General features: G+C 42.3%; 1 protein-coding gene across 1 annotated transcript in view; it reads left to right on the plus strand.

The window, feature by feature from the left end:
- The window catches only part of TBC1D8B (TBC1 domain family member 8B), a 43651-nt gene that overhangs the window by 1973 nt on the left and 17477 nt on the right, over positions 1 to 24201 (plus strand). Inside the window, exons 2-15 of the mRNA XM_083159432.1 lie at positions 3015 to 3125; positions 5608 to 5726; positions 8201 to 8426; positions 9929 to 10169; positions 12400 to 12607; positions 13934 to 14098; positions 14604 to 14744; positions 15615 to 15765; positions 17426 to 17640; positions 19048 to 19165; positions 19313 to 19598; positions 20625 to 20754; positions 21821 to 21919; positions 23300 to 23368. Coding sequence (XP_083015558.1) covers positions 3015 to 3125; positions 5608 to 5726; positions 8201 to 8426; positions 9929 to 10169; positions 12400 to 12607; positions 13934 to 14098; positions 14604 to 14744; positions 15615 to 15765; positions 17426 to 17640; positions 19048 to 19165; positions 19313 to 19598; positions 20625 to 20754; positions 21821 to 21919; positions 23300 to 23368 — 2279 coding nt within the window. The remainder of the gene's footprint in view (positions 1 to 3014; positions 3126 to 5607; positions 5727 to 8200; positions 8427 to 9928; positions 10170 to 12399; positions 12608 to 13933; positions 14099 to 14603; positions 14745 to 15614; positions 15766 to 17425; positions 17641 to 19047; positions 19166 to 19312; positions 19599 to 20624; positions 20755 to 21820; positions 21920 to 23299; positions 23369 to 24201) is intronic.

A 24201-nucleotide genomic window follows, 5' to 3' on the forward strand; every position in this document is an offset into this window, starting at 1 on the left:
CCTTGGAATTTGCACACTGCAGCCATATCCAGTACAAGTCAAGATTGTGCCGATCCCCAGACCATAAAAATAATAATCAAACAATAGGAAAAACATACATGCTGCTCCTCCATAGGCCAAGCTGAAGCTAGGTGGAAAGGCAATTTGTGTTTCAGGGGCCCGTTTATCATGGATCGCATTTACATTGTGATCCTAACGGTGGGATGTATCATCCCTGACATGCAGGGACGTCCCTGCGTTGTGCTTAGCTGGCGTTGGGGGGAGTCTGCGTTTGCGTGGTGAGCACTGACCCCAGTGCGGTGTGTAGCCCATAGACTACAATGGGCTACCGCAATCTCAGAATGGGGGAAGCGATGCGTCAGACAGCTTTACGTCCCCCAAAGAAACCTATGGGGAAAGCGGCCGGCGGCGGTACGGTGCAGGAGAGATCGCAGCAGGGACCAGTGATTCCTGCTGCGATCCCTCCTGCATACATTGAGGTGATACTTAATATTTGCAGCTAACCCCCGAAAAAGAGTGTTCGGCGATTTAGCCGCAAATATTGAATGATAAATGGGCCCCTCAGATCCAAAAGGTCATGCTCCAGCTGCTAAATTAAAGTAATCTGTAGGTGGATAGCCCTTTTCTGGTATCCTGAAGACAATGTATACAATTTATAGAAACCTGTCATTTTATTTTATGTGATTTTGTGGCACCGAATATTTACACCTGTTAAACTTGACAAGTATTCAATGATATCATTTTCACAGTTGGCAGAAAGTGTGTAATTATTTTCAGTGCTAGATTATGTGGGCGTTTAATATTGTAGACACAGACTGGCAGTGTTGGATCTGCAGGAACAGTAGGGATATAAAATAGTTTGCCAAACACAAACAATGACTTGCCAGCTCCTTTTTTTTTTTTTGTGGCATCTTTTTTCTTTCTGGTGGACCAACTGCATTAACCCTTTGAGTGCCAAGTGAATTTGTCAAAAGAGGTGTGAAAATTGCCAAGCAAACCTTTTTATTCATCATAATGACCTGTAATGTTTACCTTTTATATAGGAAATATAATCTTTTTTTTTTTTTACACATTTTTTGTTCATTTGAATTTATATAACAAATAAGAGCAACGCTGTGTTTTTAAGCAGATATTTTAAACATCTCACACAGATGTTGGCACTGAAAGGGTTAAATCATATTTTTTGGTATTGCAATCTTTGCCAATGCTGATTTTTTTTTGTTTTGTTTTTTATATTGAAAAACAGCTAAATTCATTGACCTGTTCTTTCTTTATATCCATGTGAATTGCAGGCACTGCGGCACTTATACCCCACTTGTTTTGCTCAGTTCCAGCATACATGAAATGTTTTAGGTCCGTCTTTCAGCAAAACCTTGCAGTTAATTAATAATACCTCCAAATAAATACAAATTACGCTGTAATCTCAAAATGGCGCACTACAGCTCTATGTACCCCTAGTGACCTTTACATTCATTTGACACAATTTAGACAGAAGCTGAATTGTTTAAAAAATATATATTTTTTTATAGCCGATGTTGGTTTTATACTGAGCCCTGTTAGAGATTAGACACAGACTCAGTGCAGCATTCTCAGTTACTTCAATGTTTCATTGCCTTTAATACGTCACTTTAACATGAAAGCACTGCTAAAAGGGCATTGAATGTTGAAGTACCAGGGAATGCTGTACTGAGTTTTTTGTTGCCCAGGGTGCCGCCATCGTGCCATGCTGTCTATCGCATCGATGACTATTCTACTATGGAGGGCACCTGATAAATAAAATGTCAGTTTCATAATTCCATTGAGTGCTAGCGTGATTGCTAATGTGTTTATACTAGAAAAAATTATTAGCCCTCAGACTTCTACATGAAACTTGTATTATGCTTATCTAAATACATCTGTAAATATAAGAGAGCACCAAAGAATCAATTAATAAACAATAATATACTTTTATTCATTACATGTTATTATCAAGAAATCTGTTTCAAAGCATAGCTTAAAAACCAGAAAACGTTAAATATTGCACTTTGTATAATTAATAATGTCCAGATCTGAGCGCTATGCTCGACCTCCTGAAATGTCAATTGACCTGATTATTGAATATAATATTGCAGCTCTCAACCTTATATTGATATTAGCCATTAATGCTGGCTGTGGCTAGATGTGTGTCCGTCCGAAAATGTGTATAAGTATTTACCACTGTTTAGAAGCTTTACTGGTGACATGCCGCAATAGTAAGGTTGGGCATTGATGTTGGGTGTTTAGGCCAGACTTGCCGTTGGCATTCCAGCTCATCCCAAAGAGGTTTTATTGTTGAGGTCATGGTTGTGTGCAGGCCAGTTAAATATTTCCGCACCAAAAATGGCAAGCCATTTTTTATGTCATTGTTTAGATGAAAGGATATTTTCCCAAACAGTTGCCACAAAGCGCACTAGAATGTCGTTGTATGCTCTAGCATTAAGACTTCCCACATGATGATCTGAGGCATGTATGCCCCTATTGGACAATGGAAACCCAACCGCAATCCTGGTAAAAACCCACCCTCATACCCTAATGGTGTTTGCCCCATCTGACATAAATTTGGAATGGACTGTATAACAAAACGCTGACTAATCCATCCGGGTACATTTACTTTAGGTCGATTTTGAGCAATGTTGATTTGATTTCAGATTCATCTTTAGTAAATATACCCAATTGTGTCCATTAAAAAAGTTGGGTCCCCATAATCCTCCTTCCATATTCCAAACCATGCTTAACCTAGCTCATTTTAGGATAGTCCTCACTCAGCATTAATCCTAACATCTAACCCACCAGTGGTTCCACATCCTCCACCTCTGTCCTTCTCATGTGCCCCCCCCCCCTTATCATGTTATCATTTTACCTGCTGTCCCCTTCATCAGTAAAACTTTTAAAGTACAGTGACTGTGCCCTTCTTATTTTATAGTAGTGATTACCTTGTGTGTATTTCTGTACAATTGACAAATAACTATCCATTTGTACTTCCATGCCCTGGCCAGGTCTTCTCGTTGGGACGCTTGATGCTGTCTTGGATTCAACTGCTAAAGTAGCACCATTTAGAATTCTCCACCAAACCCCTGACTCTCAAGTGTATTGGTCCATCGCATGTGGTGAGTAGAGGACAAGCTTGGAACCCTTATTGAGCAACTTCATTTCTGTATTAGTCCTCTATTTTGCAACGGGTAGGCTCGACACTATGAAGGTCGACATACAAGTGGTAGGTCAATATGGCTAAGGTCCACACACGCATTCGATCAACAAATGGAAGGTCGACAGTCAAAAAGTCGACATGAGTATTTCACTTTTTTTTTGTCCCGAATTTCAACATGGACACTGTATAAGCTACTGCAGACTGTGCAGCTGTTAAAGTGCATCATGCAAGAAGTTATTGGCTTCAGTAACCCTGGCGTGTGCATCAAATCAGCTCTGTACAATATATTAAAGAAGTTCTTCACCTGAAGCGAGAACTTAACAATGTGATGTCTCGTGAAATCTAGGTAATCCCCACACCGCAATCCATGATAGTTGCTGGGAGTGAACCAATACCCCAGATTTTCACTTGATTTTGGGAGATGATTTGCTAATTGATTTTTGTTGGTACTTATGTAATATCTGGGCTCCCGTTTTTCTTATGAGACCGCGTCCCCTCGCTGCGCTCGCCATACTTCGGGTACGGTGGCTCGCTGTGCTCGCTACACTATATAAAATCAACTCCATGCGTAGTTGGATAGTAGGGGTATGAAAAAATGGGGTGCATTTAACATGGGAGCCCAGATAATACATAAGTCCAATTTTTTTGTATCCCCTTTAAAGTTATTTTAAAATATTCTTCTTCATTTAATTTAATTACCATTTGAATCCTTTTTTTCAGAAATGAACAGCATTTTTGGTACTTATGTAGTATCTGGGCGTCCGATTTAGAAATCGGATCGGTAGCATCGCATGCGACCAAATCGTATGCGATGCGATGGTCCCGATTTTTCCATAGGATTCAATGTTAAAATGGTCTGAGTTCAATGGGAAAAAGGGGGCCTTTTCCTTTCCCCACTATCCAAGTGGGCATGGAGTTGGATATAAACCTGTGGCGAGCGGACACAGAATACTTTTTAAGAAATCTGCGGGGCTCGGTGGCTCGCTGCGCTCGCCACAGGTTTATATCCAACTCCGTGCCCACTTGGATAGTGGGGAAATGAACAGGACCTTGTTAACATTGAATCCTATGCAAAATCGCATCAAATCGCATGCGATTCCATGCGATTTTGCTGAAAATCGCGTCAAATCGCATCTGATTGTATGCCTTAAGAAAATCGGCAGCCCAGATACTACTTAAGTACCGCATTTTTTATTGTTTTGTTTACATTTACATTGTATTTGTCACAGTGCAGTGGAAGTGTGACATACTACACAACCATGGTGCTTTCCTCCTATGATACTTTCACACTCTGCTGTGTCCACTCATATCCGCACATCAGGTCCTTCCACTGGGAATGGTGTCACTGTCACTACAAAGGCTGTGACAATAGAAGCTGCTGTAATGTTCTGAAAACCATTTGCACAGCATAAATATACAGTATATAACAGTGGTAAAACAGATATACAGAATTCTACTTACATCAGCACAAAATTATTACATCATCCTGGTTACCATGATGATTATTACAGTATGTGTCACCTGGCTATGATGAATTACCACTGCAGACTCTCTTCATGTGACAGGGCACAAGACTGTTACATATTTGTTGGGAGACCTAGGGGTTTATTTACTAAGATGGGCGTTCTGTTTGAGATGGATTGTTAATCTATTTAACCAATCAGAATCAAAATATAATTAATAGTATCTGGTTTCCTATAGCAACATCCCATCTGAAATAGACCTTCCATCTAAATAAGCCCCCAGGAGTCAGACTCATTACATAGTTCTTGTAACATGTTCCACAGATTTAACAAGTAAACATTGTAATTCATTTACTCACTGCATAGATAATCTATTCTGACTGTAAAGGTTGCTGTTCTAATTGATCCTGTAGGAGTAGGGAGGGAGCAGCAGCAGCAGCAGCACATAAACCCAAGATTACCGTAGCATAATAACGGTATACAGTTCTTTATGCTGAATAAAAATGTTTGCTTGCCACTTTTCACACCTATTTTGACAAATTCACTTGGCGCACAAAGAGTTAAGTTGCCTCATGTAAAAGGACGCGAAGTGAGCATCCATAGAGGTAGTTGCTGAGTCTGTTTCATGGAAGGATTGCTCTGTCATTCCTGGCTCTCATACCACCATTTTCTTCCCTAAACCAACCCACACGCTTTCTTGTTTGTGCTGCTTATAAGTGAGTGGGAGGGTTCTGTTGGGACTAGCTGCGGGAACACTCATGTTAATCTTCTCTCTATTGCTTTCCATTATCATACACTTTTCATTTCCGTAGGCTTTACATGCATCTGTTTACAGTAAGTAAAATATGAACCACTTCTGCGTCCCGCCGAGAAATCTAACACAATTATGGTGTAAAAGGTCTGCTGCGAATACAGTAGAGTGGGTTGAGTGGAGTTTTTGACTTGTTTCATTTCAGCTACATTACCCTTCTTTTCTAGGAGCTAACAGAGATGAGATTTTGAAGCACTGGCAATGGCTGGAGAGGAATGTTCTGAAGACACTGTCAGTGTTTGACTCAAGTGATGATATAAATAGCTTTGTTCAAGGGAAAATCAGAGTAAGTAAATTTTTTTTTTTTTTTTGTATTTAGCAAACCATAAGCTTATCTTACTGCTGATAATGATTTTGTACAGTCCCCATTGCCTGGAGGGCCTTGCTGAGCCACTAAAGGCCCCCATACACTAGCCGATTTTGGTCAGATTTCAGCCAGATCAGTCGGATCTGGCCGAAATCGGACCAAAATCGGCTAGTTTTGATGTCCCCTCAGATCCGATGCGCGGTCCCGTGCGCATCGGATCTGCGTCGGGTGGTCGGACCTGCTGCACGTCCGACCACCCGACTTGGGACCTAGTGGGGCGGCGCGGCGGTAGAGGGAGCAGGGGGGGCTGGGGACGCTGCGGGGAACACAGGCGGCATAGAGCCGGGCAGGGGGAGCCGGCGGGAGCTGTCAGTATTGAATAAAAAAAAAAAAGCCCAAACAATGCATGGGCGGCCTGTGATTGGCTGAGCGCTCTCTCAGCCAGTCAGCAATTGGCTGAGAGAGCGCTCAGCCAATCACAGGCTTCCCATTCATTGTATAGGCTTTTTTTTCTAGCACTGACAGCTCCCGCCGGCTCCCCCTGCCCGGCTCTATGCCGCCTGTGTCCCCCGCAGCGTCCCCAGCCCCCCCTGCTCCCTCTACCGCCTCGCCGCACAGACGCTGTCCCCCGCAGCGTCCCCAGCAGCGGGAGACACAGACGTGTCCCCTGCAGCGTCCCCAGCCCCCCCTGCTCCCTCTACCACCTCGCCGCACAGACGCTGTCCCCCGCAGCGTTCCCAGCAGCAGGGGACACAGACGTGTCCCCCGCAGCGTCCCCAGCCCCCCTGCTCCCACCAGCTCCCACTTCTGTAGCCCCCCCCCCCCCTGCTCCCCGGGTTTTTTACATGTGGTAAATCGAGACGATTTATCACATGTAAAAAATGGCACATCAAGTGCCAATCTAATCAAGCTCCCCCGGGGAGCAGCCGGGGAAGCTCAGGGGGAAGTCGGGGGCGACTTGTTCTAAGTCGCCCTAGTGTATGGGGGCCTTAAGGCTAGTTTCACACACTCCGGTTTTGACCGTACGGCAAAAAGCCGGACACATTTTGTCCGGCTTTTTGACTGACAGTTGTTTCTTTCACATGCACCGGCTCCGTGAGCCAGTGCTGTGCAAATTTGTGGGTGAAAATTATAGTGACGTCAGTTTGGGAACGGTGGAGAGCTAAAACCGCACACCAAATGACCGGTGTGTGTGAAAGGCCCCCGTCGCCCTCAGCACACACTGACCTGTGAGGACAGGATGGCCACTGCAGTGGTAAGATCCGGCTGCTACCCGTTGGCCGCGCTGTGACCATCCCATATGAATGGACACATAGCAGTACATCACTCACTGCAGGGACGGCACGGCTTTTAAGCCGTGCAGTGTTTTGCCGTCCGGCGGCAACCACAATGTGTGAAAAAGCCCTAAAGGTGCCCACACACTCGAACGATTTTTTTGCAGATTGCCGATTTCCGATATATCGTCCGATGATTGGTCGAAAATTGGCCGATATCGGTCCGTTGAGCGCTCCTGTGGATCTTTTGCTGAATCTTCTGATCTTACATGCTGCATGAAAGATCAAAAGATCCATAGGAACGCACATGGGATCTTAAGAAAAATCTTTGGTAAAGATGTGCGCTTGCCTGAAATCTTTTGTCCAGGGCAGACAAAGGATTTCGAGGCTATTATGCGCACATCTTCAGATCGCAGATCTTTCTGGTGTGTGGGCACCTTAATGGGTTCCCGTACTATGCAGGCTGCTGCAGCGCATGTGCATGAATCACCTACCCATCATTGTTAGTGGTATGCTGGCAGCAGCTCAGCAGAGGACCCCACAGGAGGGGGCATCATGGCACCTTGTAGAACATATAAGTTATAATAAACACTGGCAGCATCTTTGTAAGTATCCCTGTTACACTAAATTAAAAAGACCATTGGTATTTGATATTGTTGTGGTAAGTGTTCATTATAATTGTCTGTAATAGGGGTGGAGAGAATATTGTTGGATTCAGCATTTAGGTGTAGTGCAGGCTCCTCTAAGTAAAAGGAACGGATATAATTGCACTTGCTTTGCAGAAATGGCTGTCTGACAATTACGCGGTACTAAAATAGTGGTCAACCAAAATAGAACTTAAGATCCTTTAAACTCCATTTCAGTATTTTTTATTAGTAACATTTAATGGTTTGTCTAATATAACCCCCTCCTCCACACATACTAATATTCCACCACAAGTTCCTAATGGCACTATGTTTTATCTTCTTGCTGGTTTGCTATGGACATCAAGTAATTCCCAATACTCTGTTGCCAACATTTAAATTGCAGGTGTTACTACTTATTCATGCTAAGAGCATGTTATCAGTGTACTTATATTTTCAATAATAAAACAGCAGCTATGTTAGAAATATATACAGTATGGGGGTGATCGTAAAAAGAGGAGAAACTGCATAAACTCACTTTACCATTTCCTTTAAGGGGCTGATTGCTGAAGAAGGAAAGGGTTCCTTTGTAAAAGAAGAAGATCCTGAAAAATTCCGTGAAGCTCTCCTGAAGTTTGAGAAATGCTTTGGGTTGCCAGATCAGGAGAAGCTGGTGACCTATTACTCATGCAGTTACTGGAGGGGGAGAGTGCCGTGTCAGGGATGGCTGTATCTCAGCACCAACTTCCTAAGCTTCTATTCATTTCTGCTAGGTTCCGAGTGTAAGTCTGTTCATTGAAATTGGTCCAAATTCATAATAACTAAAATTAAAACATTATTAGATTTTGTGACTTCAGTAGTATGGGTGTTGTATATTTCACCGACAGTTGGGATTCCGACAGTCATTACTCAGACGTCGGAATCCCAACTGCACAGCGGGGGGAGCGCAATGAAGCCCCTTGCGGGCACGGTGGCGAGCTGAACTCGCCACCTATTTTATTCTCCCTCTATGGGGGTCGTGGTCCCCCACGAGGGAGCAGTCGGGATTCCGACGTCGGCGTAAAGAATGTCGGAATCCCGACTGTCGGGGAGCCATCCGGCACCCACTAGTATAGGGTGAATATGTGTGTCTGTGTGCGCGTGTGTGTGGAAAAGTCCTGATTCTGTTTTACTCATATCTCAAAGTGGTATCTTATTGGCTATCCAAAACACGTGACAGCCGACAGCCAATACGATCCGGATTGGAGAACAGAGTAAATCTGGGTAAAACCTAACCTGCCCATCTCTGATTGAGATATGATTATTTTGATTACTAGGCACGTAGCATGTTAGAACTTCTTATGTATAATCAAGATCATTCTAATAATGGGTAAATCTCATAAAATTATTCTGTTGTGTTGTTTCATTGAGGTAGGAAAGCCCTGCTCGCAAGTTTACAAACTATAGGGAAATAGGCATTGATACACAAGGATAGGCAATGTTGGTCTGGGGTCAGGTGGATGGGAAAGTGAGGGAGAAAGTGACTGAGGATATGTGGATGGTACAGTGAGGATGTAATTGGATAGGAAAGGTTTATGAAGGTTATGTGGGCGGTTCTGGAACTTGGTAAGCTTGCCTAAAGAGGTGAGTTTTCAGGGAACTCTTAAAGGGTTGGAGACTAGAGTAGTCTCTTATTGCACATGGGAGGGTATTCCAAAGAGTGGGTGCAGCCCAAGGAAAATCCTACAATGGTAAAGAATTTATCTTTGGTCCCCATCTGTAATGATAATATACAGTTAATAATCTTCCATTATTTGTTAACCACCTTAATGAAGGCTGCAGATTTAAAGCCTACCAGAAGTCTGTGTGAACTACCCGTTTCTCAAGGGCCACAACCATATGAGGTTAGAGTATACAGGTGTTTGTTACTTGGGAAATAAGAACTAAATATATTTTCTATGCTGGCCTTGAGCAATGGTCTGGTGCCCCTTCTGCCTCACAGCATAAGGCTTAATCGTTTCAGAGATTTATAATCCAATTTTTAGCTCAAGTGATAATCCTCTCGGGTAATGCTCCCTCCATGTGATTGTTTTATTACATTTGAGCTGCCTAGCAGATTTTCTGTCTCCTCTTATAAAATCATTAGAACATTGAGCAGAACATCTGATTATGTTACGCTATTCGAGCATGTAGAATGTTTTTACCATTTAGGAATCCCTTGTGCCCAGTAATGAGTAGTTCAAATGTCCAAAAACCATTAAACTGTGAATGTATAGTAATATTCAGTTGTGTTATTTTACCCCAGTTAAACTTATCATATCATGGGATGAAATCTTAAGACTGGAGAAGACCTCCACAGTCCTTCTCACCGAGAGTATACATGTTTGCTCCCAGGGGGAAGACCATTACTTCTCTATGTTTATGCACATCAATGAGACCTTTGTTTTGATGGAGCAACTTGCAGGCTATGCTATTGGAAGACTATTCGACAAGGAGAAATTTGAAAATGATCCGATATTGAATGATCCCATGCAAATCACAAAGAGGTAAATGATGACATCAGAGAACTGTATGCTTGGTCCTTTTACACCAGTGGTTCTTAACCTCGTTCCTCAAGTACCCCCAACAGTGCATGGTTTCCAGGTCACCTGACCGTTGCACTCATTATTCACTGACACATTTCAAAAGATCCACATGTGGAGCTAATTATTTCATTTGTGATTCTGGGCAGTATTCAACGTGAAATTTTTTCTCTCGCCCTGTTCCGGAGGGCTCACTGCCTCTCCTGCTCCCACTATTCAATGTGGTTAAGACTCGCCGCCCCTGCAGCGGACGAGCGTCCACGGCAGGGAGCTGGAAGGGAGCCGGGGGACGGTGGCAGCCAGGGAGATTAAAGTCTCCCTGGCTGCCCCAGAACATATGTGGAATATTTTTTTTAAAATTAAATATATATTCATGTGCTATAAGCACATGAATAAAAATAACATGCCCCTTCACAGAAAAAAAATCCTGATTTTTTTTTTTTTACACTAAAATAAAAAAAAAAACCTTTTAGTTTAAAAGTTCACATTCCAGTTCTCCATGAAAAGATGGAGAATTGCTACACGGAGAGACACGGCGAAAATCACTTAAAAAGACGGCGAAAATATCACATTGAATAGGGTGGTTCACTTTTGGAGAGCAAAATGCTCCTTCCAACGCGAAAACAGCACAAACTCGCCATAAAAGAAGGCAAATTTTTCTCATTGAATACTGGCCTCTGTGTGGATACCTGGAAAATGTGCACTGCTGGGCGGTGGCGCACGTCCATGCTGCTGGGGGTACTTGAGGACTGAGGTTGAGAACCACTGCATTACATGATCACTAACCAACATCCTAATTCCTGTTGTGTCCTATTTATACATTATCGAAATAATATAGTATAAAATAGCAAGATGGTATGTAATGGGGGTATTCAATATGTGCCTATATTTCCCGATGGGAATTATCCGCACTCGCATCTGCTTCCGTTTTTGATGATCCAATGGACTTTTCTAACACTTAACAGCCGGAAAGATGAATTCTTACTGTCGAGTGACTGTCTGATGAAACGGAAACAGCCTCAAATTCTGACTGTTAGGACGTTCCGACAGTTGGAATCCCAAATTGAATACCCCCTAAAAGGTAGCAGGTACATGAAAAAGTGGGCAGACCTTCCTAGACCCCCGAAAAAATTAATTAGCAGATTTATGAAGAAAAATGGCACTGGGCGAAATGAAAATACTAGTCACTTTTAAAAGGTGTTTAATGACTAACTTGTACTTTTTGTTAAAGTAAAAATATTAAGTATCATTTTGTTACAAAGGAAAAATAAGGGAAAAAATGGCTTAAGTGTAATTTTACATTAAAAAAATATTTTTTTAATTTTTGCATATCCAATTCTTTTATTATATGCATAATAATTAAAAGGAAAGTGTGGATACCTTTTGATTGGTGTATTCAATAAACTATACTGCATTGATAAAAGATTTACCTGTCGTGTGCATTTAGTTCAGCAAGGATGCCTCTCTGGGTCCTTCTTAACCTTTTGAGTGCCAAGTGAATTCGCCAAAATTGGTGTGACAATCGCCAAGCAAACATTTTTTATTCATCATAATGACCTGTATGTTTACCTTTTTTATAGGAAATATAATCCTTTTTTTTTTTTTTTTTACACATTTTAATTTGAATTCATATAACAAATGTGAGCGGCACTGGCATTTTTTGCGGCTATTTTTGCACATCTCTCACCGAGATTTTGGCAATCAAAGGGTTAATATTGTGATGGTCAGACTTGGGGGTGCCGGCCCTGTGTTAGCATCACAGGTATAAGGAAGTTGTTGCTTCAGTGTCACTTTTCCTGAACTTCAAGTATCCTTGACAGTGGGAATCTAGGGTTAGGTGGTGTTATAAATAAATATTTTTAGCTGTAATTTTTCAGTTACCTAAGTGCCGAATTCAGTCAGGCTAGAAAGCTTACTATTTAAGGAAGTATGTGCTAGTTTCTGGCTATTCAATTACAATTTATTTTTTCTTGCTCGGTAAAAATGCAGTGAACCCATTTGTGGCACCTACCATAAGGGTATGTTCTGTGGGTTTCTGTTCAAGACTGCATCAGGTTTATTGCAGGCTGTAATTGAATGGTCCCAGCCACTACAATAGCCCACAACGGTTAAGTACAGCTTCTACTTGAATGCAGACTTGAGTATAACCTGTTGTTATTCTGTAACATTTGCAATTGGCTGCTCTCTCCACTAGAGGTCTGGAAAGACGAGCTCACAGCGAACACTTCACTACCTACTTCAGACTGCCAAAGGAAGAGACCTTGCAGGAGGTGCACGAGTGTTTTCTGTGGATACCTTTCAGCCATTTAAACACACTGGGAAAGATGTGCGTTTCTGAGAACTACATTTGCTTTGCTAGCCACGATGGAAGTCTGTACAGCACAATCATTCCGTTGCGAGAGGTACAGTTACAACGTAAATATACTTTTTTCCCACAATGATAGACTAAAGAGAGCAAGAAGAAAAATCCTTTGGGATGCTATAATTATGAAATGTGCTCGGTGCTAAATTGGCCGTAGAAAGAGAGATTTCACTTTTTCATACTGAGGCCATGTCTGGTGAAATCCTGCTGGATTAGAGCCAAGGAAGTAACCTGGAGTGGAGTACAGGGGTACACCTAGACCTGAATTAAGATCCTATGTGACCTAAAGCGAGATACCAGTTTGGGACACCCTTCTCTATTCCATTCATAAACTATTTCATTAGCCGCCCTAGAGCCTTGTTGACTAACCTTGACACTCCAGATGTTTTTAAACTACACATCCCAGCATGCTCTGCTTCAGTTTTGCTTTTTTGGCCATGCTATATCTGATGCAGAGCATGCTGGGATGTTTAGTTCAACAGCAGCTGGAGTGCCAAGGTTAGCCATCAAGGGCCTAGAGTATTCTTTGGGGGGTATTCAATCTGGGATTCTGACCGTCGGAACATCCCGACAGTTGGAAGCCTGGGCCATTTTCGCACAGCTTAACTGTAACTCTACAGTCGGAAGGCTATTTCCCCTGTTGAAGATAGTGGCTGGCATTGAATACCCCTTCACATATATGGCGTGTCACCAGGGCATGATGGGGCTCTACTTATCGGGTCAGCACACACTCCTCTGACCTTGGGGGTAGCTCTACCAGCTATAACCCTATTTATGCTGTATTTTATCAACACACCCTGTACGTAACCTTGTAATTTGTCTTTTTGTTTGCTATGTACGGCGCTGCAGACACTTTGTGGCGCCTTATAAATAAACAAACTACTACTACTTGGGGGTCTCAACAGTTAGTGCACTGGAGTACTAACTGAAGACACTGCAGGTTGTATCTAGCATGCTGAGTCACCTGTGCTTTCTTATGGGTAGTCTGACCCTGGGTACCCCACTGCGGTAACAGTTACATTTTATAGTTGTAGATGTTTATTCAGTTGCAAGGGTTTGTGCACATGTATTGTATATGTGAGACAAGACTTGCTACAGGGGCCCCAGCATACCCTGTGCATGTAAACCTATTATTTTTTGCAGAGGTTGTCTGGCCACACCTCCACAGATATTGCCACACCCCCTCAGTATACATCACCCTGGCCGCCCTCTCTGGCCCTGCACACAAATCTGCTCAAGGCCTTCTATGTGAAACCTGCACCGTTTGTCTATAATAAAAATATTTTCCCTTTCTGACGTGTACTATTTTATCCTTTTATTTACTGTTCTACTGTTTTTAGATCATTCATGTGAATTCCATTTACAGATTATTGCCATTGAGAAGTCTGATGCTACTACAAGGGCTGCTACAATTAGTACTAAAGGGAAGAATCTATTCCGTTTCACTGATGTTCGAGACTTTGATTCTCTGGTGGCAAGGCTGAGATCCAAATGTGCAGTAACAAGTCCACAGCATACTTCTTCTGTTGAGGTAATTTGTAATTTAACCCATAACCTACCATCAAGTGCATCGCCTCAAAGCTACTGGATGCAAAATAGCACAAGGTTGTCATGGATGGCCTAGTCCCGCTCCACAATGTAGTGTAAAATGAGCTGGATAATATGCCCGTGCAGCAAGCTAGCGTGAGTGCGGTGTGTTTGTGGGATGTGTGCATCGCAAGCTAGTGGTGGGGTGTTTGCTCAGCAAGATAGAATGTGTGTAGCAAGTTAGCATGTGCACTGTGTGGGTATACAGCAAATTAGTGGCATGTATTGTGTGTGTGTGTGTGTGTGTGTTTGTGTGTGTGTGTGGGGGGACCAGCTAGCCTGTATGCAAGCAATCTAGCGCGCGTGTGCTGTGTGTTTGGATTTGCCCCCTATACGCCATGACTCCAGCTGGTGACTACATAAAATCACATTGGCATACTCCTTTTTATATGCTTGTTATGCCAGCTCTGCATTTCACTATAGGCACAACACTGTTTCCATCTTCTTAGACTGGATGTAATGATCTCACTGAAGACTTCCTGGGAGAACATCCTATGGTGGGTCCAAAAGGCACCAGTAAAACGGTGAGCACCGAGGCGCTGATGACCGTTTTCCACCCCCAAGATGCAGAAAACCTTGATCCAATAATGGTAAGAATAAAAGCATTTTGGCTCCCTTAGTATTGCAGATTTATTATGTATCGTCTTTTGTAGAATTTCCTTACAAACAGTATCCGTTAATCATGAGTTAACTTGTAGCTTCTTTTTATAGAAGCCACAATGTTTCTGGCTAATACACAAAGGCCCTTATTCTGGTTCACTCGCAAAGGCAAATTCCTACCCAAATGAACAAAACCTTGTGCACTGCAGGTGGGGCAGATGTAACATGTGCAGAGAGAATTAGATTTGGGTGGGGTTTTACTTTAAAGTGAGATCTATATTGCAGTGTAAAAATAAAGCAGTCAGTATTTTCCCTGCTCAGAAACAAAATAACTCCCCCAGATCTAATTATCTGTTACATCTGACCTCCCCCCCCCCCCATGTGGTGGTGGTGGTGGTGGACATGCTGTATACAATCCTGTCCTATTTAATGTGCCTGCTTTTTCTGCTGTTGAAGACTTTAAGTTAGAAATTGAATTTTCCACTAGAAGAGTAAATCGCTGATCCACATGTTTCACACTTGTAATGAAAAGGTCAAATGTAAATTCGACCAAAAATGCAGATTTTCCGACTGTAGGAAAAATCGGCCATGAATTGAGTACACCCATGTGGTTCTAATTGTCCACAAATTTTATGACTGGCAGCCAATAGCACTGGTCAATTTGACCATTAATAATTTGTTTTGCTCCTGGACCACCAACCTGAGGCACTGTTGCACACCGTTCTTTGAACACTGCTATAGACTATTATTTAGTATAGTGCTAAGGTATGTATAAGGTTCATTCTACCTTTTGCGGTCTCCTCTGCTTGCTGAGTTATGTGTGCAATAGATACAATAATAAATGTCAATAATTTTTCCAGTTAAAAGAGAAAATGAAGGAGCAGTCTTGGAATATCCTCTTCACAGAATGTGGCCGTGGAGTTAGTATGTTTCGGACAAGAAGAACTCGGCATTTAGTAGTTCGGGGCATTCCGGAGACATTGAGAGGAGAACTGTGGTTACTTTTCTCAGGTAACATCCATATTTTTTTTATTAACTAATTTATACCAACCAATGGAATCCTCAGAACCAAATATAATATAGACCTCACTCTAGTAATTGCACAATTCCTATTGAGTAGTTTATACCTTGGCGACGTGTGCTAATGTTCATATACTGACATAGTAATATCTTCTGTTATGAAATCCTTAGTTCCCGGTTTGTAGTGGAGGCTCTTGCTGGGTGACGCATGTACTGTATACAGCAACCTCTTGCGCGGCGGTACTTGGGATACCAACCTCTTGCGCGGCGGTACTTGGGATACACACTTGCCTATGCCACCTTGAGCAACGGTTGGGGGATTCCTGGTTCATTAAAGATATCCTCAGTCATTCTGCATGTACAAAGGATGTCGCTGATGACGCACTGGTGACATTGTACGTGCACACTGGACTTCATTTAGATTTTGCCATTCCGACCCATCTGAACCGGCAACATCTTTTTAAATGTTGTCCAGTGTGTACCCAGCTTTGCCGATTTTTTTTTTTTTTTTTTTTTTTTTTTGTGTACAGTACAAACCAAATGAATATCTACTTTTTGGATAACCTTTGTTGAATATGTTCATTTATTTTTTGCTAGAAGCACTACTGGGGACATCAGTGACTGCCACTGGGGGCATGATATGTAACTGGCACTAAATATATATTTTACATTTTCTTAGGGTGTGCTTTGATTGGCACCCTTTACGCTGTATATTTAACTGCTTTTAGGTTATTATTGTGCACACTTTACTCTCTGAATCATTCTATCCAATACTAAATCTGTGCAAGGAAGTTATTGCTCAGCATTCATATTCAGTGTCTGAGATAGTAAACTTTGTTTCATGCACACACAAATAATTTGTTTGTGCATGAAACAATGTTTAAAACATGTTTCATGTTTGATGTGTTTCTACAACATAAATCCATATTGTGTTCACACGAGGTTCCCGTCCCCAAGATACCTCATTGAAATATAAAACTATTCCAAAATACAGAATAATCCATTATCCAAAATGCTTCTGATCCCGAGCATTTTGGAGGTATACTTAACTTGTATCTAGTTTGTCATCCATCTGGAGACTAATGGTGTGTACACACGGTCAGATGTGCCTTAAGATCCTATCCACGATCCGATCAGATAGGATCGTGGATAGGATCTTAAGGCACATCCGATTTGCATCCTATCTTGACTATATAGTGCAGATCTGCACTATATAGACAAGGCAGCCAAGACTTTCTGGCTTCCGATACGTGAACGCGCATCGGGATCGCAAGGGTTAAAACCCTTGCGATCTGCATCCGATTCGTTGCCAATCCAATGTTGACTATATCGTCAACATCGGAAAGGAAATCGGACCGTGTGTGCACATTATAATTCTTCTAATGATAATAACAACATCAGGTTTGCTCAAAATGTGTCCCACCTGTTGTCGAACTACAAATCCCAACATGCCATGCCACAATTTTAGCATTCTTTAACCAAAACCTGTAACCAGGCATATCTAGTTCCACCACAGCTGGAGGGCCGCATGTTGAGCGACCACCCTGCCCTTTACTGTAGCGATTATCTGTTCAGATCACAAACTGGCTGTGCCCACTGCGCATTATCAACATTTCCCTGTAGTAATGGAATAACACGTTCTCACTGGCAGGTGCTGTGAATGACATGGCTGCTAACCCAGGCTATTACACAGAAGTTGTGGAAAAGTCTTTAGGTACGTGCACATTGGCTACTGATGAGATTGAACGAGATTTGCGCAGATCATTACCAGAGCATCCTGCGTTTCAGAGTGACACCGGCATCTCTGCATTGAGGAGGGTGCTGACTGCATATGCATACAGGAACCCCAAAATTGGATATTGTCAGGTTAGCAGATTTCTTATTATTTGGGGTAACAATAACTTTCTGTCTATCCATGCATGTGTGCAGTGGACTTCTGTAACATTTATTAGATTCTGGATTATAGGTATGGGTAGGGGCACATGTTTAGGGGTATGGGCGTGGTCTACAGAGGCAGTGTGTCCAGTCTACAGAGGAGGCGTGGCCAGCCACCACAGAGGTTTGGCTAATCATTAGAGGAAGGGCACAGGCTGACTAACGCAATTGTGTAGTAGCAGAACATCATTTTTTTTTTTCTCCATGGCACTGCTGGCTAATTGGTTCTACTTGAGATAGACCGGACACATTATCACACACCAGAAGCTGTACTTTTGGGCTCTACCTTTCCTTTATTAGTCTTTTTTGTTTCTTCTGACTTCTATGAGATAGTCCGAACAAATGGGCGATTCCTGGTGTCCCTTCCATGGAGGTTGCCTACTGGAAGCAAGGGAAGTACGCTATGCGACCGTGTTCTACTATATTAAATATGCTCTTATGCAGGCCAGAGCACACATGGCAACCAAAAACTGCAGTCTATCTGACTTCATCAGTCGCAGGAGAATAAATCTGGGCAAGTGGGAGTTAATCACAGAATTAGCCCAAAGATTCATAGGGCGCCCCGATACCACGGCACTGTAGGAGCCGTCGGGATGTACGGAAGCCATAAGATGGCAAAGCAAAAGTTATGGCTGACTCCACACAACCCTGTTTACAGCCCCTATTCTGTATGTACAGTGAGTGCGTATAGATGGATATTTTTTTATTTATTACTATTATATAGTACAATATCCATCTATACACACTCGCACTGTATATACATAACAGGGGCTGTAAACCGGGGTGAACTGAACCAGCTATACCGGCCAAGACCTGTGCCCAGCTGCTTCATCTCCCGGCTCCCATACATCATGACCGCTCCTAAGTGAGGATGTTATTTGCAAACAATAAGAAATCTTGTTTAGATTTGAGTTCTTCTAAAATAAGCAAATTTCATTATAATAACATTCTGGGGTCTACTTGTTAAATGTCGATTTTATGAACATGTCATGTGAACCTTGTCAACAATAGGTCTACATATTGTCCATCAACCTTCATTTTTTTTTTCTATGTTGACATTCTGACTGACCTTCAGAACCTGTCGACATTATAAGTAATGACTTCTCATACCACACCATTATAAGTATACAGGTTTGTTTTTTGCTCATGCTGTTCTCTTATGCTTCAACCTTTATAGCACAGAAATGCCAATCTGTTGTATTAGATTTTTATAAGTAAATTGCATTGTACTATAATTCATCGCCCTTTTAGAGAAGTGTATATTCTGTCGGTAGAAAATGGACAATTTTATTCCATGAAAAAAACATGACCCCATTATGCTCTCTTGTGTCTTCCCAGGCGATGAATATTCTCACTTCTGTCCTCCTACTTTATGCCAAAGAAGAGGAGGCATTCTGGCTGCTAGTGGTGGTGTGTGAGAGAATGCTCCCCGATTACTTCAATCGCAGAATAATTGGTAATTATTGTGTTTTTATCACCTCAAACCTCTTATTTGTGGCATATCTGTTATTTGACATGTTTTCCTCTATTGATTTAGTGGTGATTGTTCCCCCCCCCCCCCCCCCTCCCTCAGCAGTAATTGTTTGTCTCCATTGTGTTGCAGGTGCTTTGGTGGATCAGGCAGTATTTGAAGAACTCATTAAGGATTATTTGCCCCAGCTGACCGATCACATGGTTGACATGACGTTTTTTTCCTCGGTGTCCCTCTCTTGGTTTCTCACCCTCTTTATCAGTGTCCTGCCTATTGAAAGTGCTGTCAATGTTGTGGACTGCTTTTTCTATGATGGGATCAAGGCCATTCTCCAACTGGGACTCACTGTGCTGCACTTTAACATGGAAAAGCTGCTAGTTTGCAAAGATGATGCTGAGGCTGTCACTATTCTAAACCGGTATGAAAGACGCCGCAGAAAAACATACAAGTTTTGCAGTTGCGCAACAGCATCTCTGTAGGTCTACAAAATGATTTAAGATGTGGTTAGAGTAGCTACTTGCGTGGGAACGGTGCAATAGCTGTAATATGGTAATGCAGCAGGGGGTGTAACACCTCCTGCTGCATCCAAAGCTGAAGCATTTGATGAAGCTGCAGCACCAAAGGCTGGCTGCGCATCCCATGGGATCGATCAAACTGGTCACCGCAATTCCGAGGTCACGGGCCAGGAAATCTCCATCCTTGGACAGCGTTTTTGGCCCTGCCCTTACTCTGTAATAACGGCAACATGCCTCCATTTAAAGAAACGAAGGCCATTTTTGTCTCCTCCCCACCTCCCAAACGGCATTACTGTCAATCACTTGCAATCTGATGGCCGTACTGTGGCCACAGTCACGAACTCATCAAGTGCGCAATGTGCAGAGCATCCTGTGATGACAGAATGTAGATTTGCATTAAGTAAATCCATCAAAGAGGATTTTGACTATTAAGAGGAAAGTATAGATTTGAACAGCTCTTAATATTTCATTGTTTGCCCCACACGTATGATCAGCTCCACACATAATGTACCAAATACCACACCACCCGTGAAACCAAGGCTGAGCCATTTTGAATATTGGTAATGATAGCTGTATAAATTCAAACCATTATTTGCCTCAGTTCCAAGAACCTGTGACTATAGGGTGTATTCAATGCGGCTGGCAAGGGGCTTCTTATGGCGAGGATGGCTTATTTTAGGAACATGTCGTGTGTTTTTTTTTTTTGTGCCACTGTTCGCTTATGTAGGCCCATATGAATATTATATACCAATATAAAGCCTTACATTTTAAAAATCAATAGGAGGATCCTACAGGTTTAGCTCCTGGAAATGCGAGCTGTCCTACACTCTGGGAAATCCAAGCTAAATGTTAAACCTTATGCATTCGGCACATCCCTGCTTCCTGTATACATAAGGGCAGATTTACTAACTACAATTATTTTTCTACAGGTTTTTTGATAATGTCATAAATAAAGACAGCCCACTGCCTTCAAGTGTACAGCAAGCATCTGCCATATCTGAGAGGAAAGGGAACAGCATCAAAGTGGACATCGCTGAACTTATCAGGGAGTCAAATGAGGTATGATATTTGTGTAGTGCTGTGTTTCTTGTTGTCCACCTATTAATGGTGCTTCAGTCACATTGCAGCCGTCCCGCATTATCGTTGTAAAACCTCTTATTTCTAAATGTTGTGCACACACAGATTGTTCTTTGTATGAAATAGCTGATATATTGATTTTCCAGTCTGCACACATTCAGAGAAAAAATTGTGTTCAGTGATCCAAATGTTCAACCTGCACCAATGTTCATACTGAAAACACCTAGATATTAAGGGCCAAATGCACTAAGCTTCAAAAGTGATACAATGGAGAGTGATAATCAACCAACCAATCAGATCCTGCCTGACATTACACAGTCTGTGACAAGACCGGTAGGAGCTGATTGGCTGGCTATTTATCACTCTCTCCATTTTATCACATTTGAAGCATAGTACATCTGGCCCTGATACTGCAATGGTTGCTTGTTTATGTTCCTGTGGGCAGTTGCAATAGCAACTCCTTGGTTACACCTTCATCAATAACAAACTATTATTAGTATGGGTTTAGTTGCTCTCTCCATGACAGCACAGCTGATTAGAAATGCTAAGAACGGGTTAGTGAGGAATCACATTTTTGAATTAGGAAGTATTTCTCCAAAGAAAAGCAGAAAGGTCCCAGCAGCTCAACACCAAAGATAAAGTTCCCAGTGCAGCCTCTGTATCCCAGTGTTTCCACAGAAAATGTGCTATGTACTAAATGGTCGTTCATGCAACTTGGAACTCTGGATAACATAAGGATTTACTACGTTATGTTTAACTTGCTGAGATCACTTTTACGCTTGGGTGTAATTTTCCTAGAGCCAGTAGATATGTGTACAAACAAACCTAATTTGTGTGTGTATATTAAGAGCCTCTTGCATTGTGTGTAGCAATTGTAACATGTGGAATTATTACTTAAAAAAAAAAAACTCCGATATGTGGGGAATAACCCATACACTTTGTAATCGAATCTGAGAAAATATGTTTAGATTGTAAAAAAAACATGTTAATACAGGTAACTGGCAATGATGTCATTATTTTAACTTAAGTGATCTTTTTGTTGTCATAGAGATTTGGAGCCATTCGCTATGAAGACGTGGAAAGCATGCGCACGAGAAATCGCCTATATGTCATCCAGACTTTAGAAATGACAACTAAACAAAATGTGGTATGTACTAAATGTCAGCGTGTCACTGAAAACATTGTGGGTGAAATTTTAATAGGAGAGAGATTCAGAAAGTGAGAGATTTGGTAAGAAAGCTCCAGTTTTTATAAAGTGGCAATCATTTACTGATGGAGCCCCTCTCATTGCTTGGCTCTCGCCAGAATGTCCCCTCTGGCGAGAGCCGGCGGAGAGGGACTCCTTCAGACTGGGACACGCATGCTCGTAACAGTCTCTTGGCAGCTGGGGGGGGGGTGTGTATCAGCGGTGGGGAGCTCTGTTGCCCCTGGTGGGGGATGGCGATGGAAGCGCCAGACCCTGCAAGACGAGAGGCGCTCTATCTGTACACTGCAATATCAAACTGGTTTTGCAGTGTAAATGATTGTCGCTTTCAAAATAAAAAAACTGGAGACTTCTTATCAAATCTCTCACTTTCTGAATCTCTCATCTTATTACATTTCCTCCCTATGTTTCCATTGTATTAGAATATTAAGTGCAGTATAAATAAACTGTGAAAATAGGTCACTTGTTGTAGGGTAAGAGGGTGAAGTAGGATTTCCCCATCGTGCAGTATTCTCACACTCGCTTATATCATAATATAATAAGTCTTTGAGCCAACTGAAAATCATCTCTACAACTGGATTATACTGGAACACCAGTATGTTCAAAATGCCTGCAAAAAATGCCAGCGTTACTCACATTTGTTATATAAATGCAAATAATTTTTTTTTTTTAAAGATTATATTTCCTTTATAAGGTAAATATTACAGGTTTGCTTGGCAATTTTTACACCTATTTTGACAAGTTCACATGGCACTCAAAGGGTTAAGATGTTGAGTGAAAAGCCTTTGGCCTATAATCCTCAGCAATAGATACTGTACAAAGACTTTTGCAAGTCAGATACCCAGTTTTATGGCACATGGCCAATGTAGTGGACTGACTGGGCTATATGGGCCATGTGACCTAAACTAATGGATGATCATTGATGGAGAACTGGGATACATAGGGCTGTTTCACACGCTCCGGCTGACACCGGGCGGTGAAACTCTGCACGGCCAAGAAGCCATGCCATACACCGTAGTTTACAATGGACAGGATTGAAGGACGGTCACATGGTACAGTCACAGCCCGGCCGCCGAGTTGCAACCGGATTTCACCGCAGGAAAGGATGGCTGCTGGGCCCTGACGTCAGCCGGAGCATGTGAAACAGCCCATACTGTCCCTGAGTATATGTGACCGAGAAATGGGTGTGTTAGGTATATAGGTGTTCCCAGTAATCTGTTTTTAGAACTGTTCCTCAATGTACAATCAATCCCCCTTATTGTTACAGGTGCATGGCATAATAATAACCATAGTATATTTCTATTCCCGTTTATATTTCTGCAGGTACGAGTTGTTCTGCAGGATGTGAAGTTCAGCCCTGCTGATCTCGATGAGCTGTATTATTTATTTAAGGTATTTCTAGGTCATTAATTGTTATTCCAAGCAAAGGTATTTAACCACATTGTATATGCTCTCACAAGTTACACTTCAGATTTATTTACTTTTTTTAATGATATCCATTAATATATATATCTTTTTTTTTTTTTTTATTGGAATAGAGGCATGTAATTTAAAATGTACTACATGCAAATGGAAAAATTGTATAAAGGGCCGATTCAGAGCTACTCTGCAAGGTCCGAATTCGTACGCTGGCCACTGAGCATGCGCATTGTCGGTAATGTGCATTTTGTGCAGGGTCTGGCTGAGTGACAGGTGAGGGTGTGCTGGGGTGGATCCCTGCTGGGAGGGACCCGCCGAATGCAGGTGTTCCTTTGCCTGCTCAATTTTGCTTCAAACCCAGCATCCACTGAGTGACTCCCGGGTCACGTGGCGGCTGCGAGCTCTGGGGAGAGGAGGAAAGATCATTCGATGGAAAGTATTTTTTCCTCTGTGCAGGCACTAGTGAACAGCTATGTACCCGTTCACATCCATTCGCAGCCCTGCACAGGGCACGGATGGTGGGGGGCATTACCTGCCCCCTGGGCTCCGACCATCCCAGCAAGCGGGTCTGAATTGAGCCCTGAATCCGTTAACTTGTCAGCAAAGTAGCAAGCATAACATTCTTTTATATTTTTTGTCAAATGTCATTTATGTTTTAGACTGTAAACAGGGCCCTCTTCTCCCCCCTCCTCCCCGGTCTCACAGCCGTCTTCTCTTGCACATCAATTACAGGTCTCTTACCAACCTACCATCTACACCCACATCTCTTCTCACTTGTGTTCATTCATTTCTACATCTGACATCTT

The sequence above is a fragment of the Crinia signifera genome, chromosome 9 (assembly GCF_055691185.1).
Source record: "Crinia signifera chromosome 9, ASM5569118v1, whole genome shotgun sequence".
Lineage (NCBI taxonomy): Eukaryota > Metazoa > Chordata > Amphibia > Anura > Myobatrachidae > Crinia > Crinia signifera.